This window comes from Aphanomyces astaci, assembly GCF_000520075.1.
Source record: "Aphanomyces astaci strain APO3 unplaced genomic scaffold supercont1.59, whole genome shotgun sequence".
In the NCBI taxonomy this organism is placed as follows: Eukaryota; Oomycota; class Saprolegniomycetes; order Saprolegniales; family Verrucalvaceae; genus Aphanomyces; species Aphanomyces astaci.
Window position 1 is genome coordinate 192,872 of NW_009798322.1, and position 2,975 is coordinate 195,846.

At 52.8% G+C, this 2,975-nt stretch overlaps 1 protein-coding gene across 1 annotated transcript; it reads left to right on the forward strand.

Moving 5' to 3' along the window:
* Window positions 1–505: 505 nt before the first annotated feature.
* H257_14605 (hypothetical protein) lies at window positions 506–1,222 on the forward strand (the record flags this gene model as incomplete). The annotated part of the gene is made up of 2 exons (XM_009842491.1): window positions 506–627; window positions 1,078–1,222. The coding sequence occupies 2 exons, from the start codon at window positions 506–508 to the stop codon at window positions 1,220–1,222; spliced, it is 267 nt and encodes an 88-aa protein (XP_009840793.1).
* Window positions 1,223–2,975: the final 1,753 nt, after the last annotated feature.

Here is a 2,975-nt window from a genome sequence, read left to right on the forward strand (position 1 = left end):
ATGAGTTGTATATTGTGCTTTAGAGTGAAATTTCGTGTTGTGGCGTAGTTTCTCGTTGGAATTTAAATCGATTTGATTGGCTACCTCAAATGAACTCAAAATTCTTAGCCAATCAAAAAATTCAACTAAGAAGATCGATTGTGGATCGGTTTGGTCGGCGCGATTCGATTGCACCCCCTCCCCAAATTTGTATCAAATCGACAATAACTATATGAAATATTTCTAGTAGACTGTTAGGTGGATCAGCAAATATTGTTGGCAACCCAAATTTGAAAATGCCGTCACGAAGCTTCAACATGGTGGTCGCACGCTCACTCGGCCTGAGAAGTTGGCCGTTGCTGCACTGCGAAGCAACCACGGCGCAGATGATGCCTCGGACGAAGATGCTGGATTTACCGAAAGAGCGTTGAAACGTGCGCGCCTGGCCGACGAGAATGACACCTACTAGTATGTCCTCCTTGGTGTTGTCACCCCAACGTCAAACATAGCCGTGCGTCTTTTCAGCATGGCGAGTGCTTTGATTGCCCTCGACCGTTTTTCACTTCATCCCAGCATGATTGAGGCGACCCTCTTCCTAAAGTGCAACCGCAGCTACTGGGACGTATTGACTGTCCACGAAACGCTTGAGTAGAAATATGTGCATTAATGCGCATATATTGCATATAATATGCATAATGCATTTCAGTCTTTTGCGACGATTATGCATTATGTATGCACATAGTAGCTAAAACATACATATTACATACAATATGCGTATTTTCGGCCACTGCTTGCGTTTGGCTGATGGCATTGCTGTGTAAACTGTGTCCGGATACTCGATTTCGCAAAACCCTTTATATCTCTGGATATAATTTTGACATACAAATATCAAATCAAAATATGTGCACTATCTGGGTTTAAGAAATTTCGTGTTTCGTATCTCCGGCAGATATATTTCGTAAAACATACTTCGAAGAATATATTTTCGATTTGTTGACCAGGTTTTAATTAATTTCCCTTAAATTGGAGAAACTATTTGTTCAAACAAATTGCACTACCTTTCATTGGGCCAATAACATCGTTAGAAAATACTAGTAGGTATTTTCATGCATCGCATTTGCGGACAGCAGCCCCGGTGGTCACGAGCGCTAGTTCCATCAGGTCGCCGGACGCGACCAGCGCCCCGCCATCCACGTCGATACTCCAACAACTCACGGCCAAGTTGCGCGGGGACCCGGTGTGAGCGTGAGCAGAGGAAGACGCAGGAGATGGTAGAATCAAGAATGAATTGATAGCGTTAAGACCACTACGCTATCACTAAGCTACGCGCAACCAACCATTGATATATCGTCAGGAGAACACCTTGGTTGCGCAAGAGGACATGTTGGTGTACGAAAAGATACCTTGGACTGAAGAGGTGTCGACTAGTCATCCGGTTAGTAACCGGATAATGGGACGGTTACACCCTGCCCTACTTGAAGACAGAACGTGCCATCATCACGTGGTCAGAAATGAGAGGGAACTGTGACGTGACAGTTGAGATTTGAGATGGCAGACGAAGGCAAGAAGCGCAAGGCGAGCGAAATCGCCGAGGATGCCGATGACAACGTGGAAGAGGCCGAAGTTGTTGTTGGCCCGTCTCGCACAGCGAACTGCCGACCCGTCGCTATCCATCGCGATCCCACGATCGCGCTCGCATGGGCGTTCGAGATCGCGTGGGTGATCGGCGGTGCCAGGGAGATCACCTCTTCGGGGGCAAGCGACGATGTCGGCGGCGGCGCATGTGCAAGGGGCGCGGTTGACGCCAAGCGGGTTTTCGGTGCTCCCTGCGAGCGCCTGGAAAAGCGTATGGGCTTCGCCGACGGCGAGTTCCTCGACGTGGGCGCGCGAAGTTGCGCAGGTGCGGGCAACGGCTGCGCAGGTGACAGCGCGATTGACTGCGGCGCGGCCGGTGAATCTGTTTGCGGGGTACAATCCGCCATTGGGGTCAAAACCACAACAGTATGGACAGGTGACTGCGGCGGAGAGGCAAGCAGCCGCGGATTATCGGGCTGTGCGGCGCCGCAGCAAGTGCTGGGGCCGATGTCGCGGACGGCAACGCATGGGGCGCCAGGGGAGGAGGAGAAGTCGATGGCGGCGGAAGAGGAAGAGCCGCCGCGGGATCCAGAGGATCGTTTGCCGTCGCTTCATCGGTCGTAGATGTAGATAACGGGGGTAAATGACGTTTGAGTTTACCCACATAGAATGTTGGATGGATTTGCCATGAGGTGGGCAGGTCGAGCTTGTAGTTGGTGGGACTGACCACGCGGAGGGCGGTAAAGGGGCCGTGCCAAGCACTGCGTAGCTTGACGTTGGAGGACATTCCAACCGCACGGGTGCGGAATGTATGGGCGGGTACCGCCGACTTGTGGAGGAGGAGAACTTGTTCGCCAACGGCGAAAGACGCGAGGTTAGAGCGGCTATGTTTGTTGGCTTGAGTTGATTGGCGCTGCTGAGCGGCAGCGATGCTGTCATGGATCTGTTGCATGACAGAGACGCGACGGGAGAGGAAACTCTGAATGGTTTGGAGAGTGGGGCTGGGGGCGTTGGAGAGTACGCCTGCAGGAGGGAACCGCGCAGTGAATCCACCCCCACTGGAGATCGGTCGAGCATTGGAGGGAGGCGGGGGTGTTGGAGAAGGACCGCATAATGCGGCGAAAAGCCAGTGGACGCCTGAACCGAGGAGTTGTAAGCGAAAACCGCATGTTGTAACGTGACAGCCCACGAGGAACCGGTAGAAACGGAGTAGTCCGAAGGATATCTTCGAGGACGCGGTTGGCGCGTTCCGTTTGGCCGTCGGACTCACTTCGCCGTGAACCGCGGGTCGCGGTCCGAAACGATGGAGCGAGGCAGGCCGAAGCGACAGAAAACGTGGTCGAATAAGAGGCGAGTTGCGTCCGCGCCGCTCAGCGTGTCTCGAACGGGGACGGCAATAACGTATTTGGACGCGCGGTCGA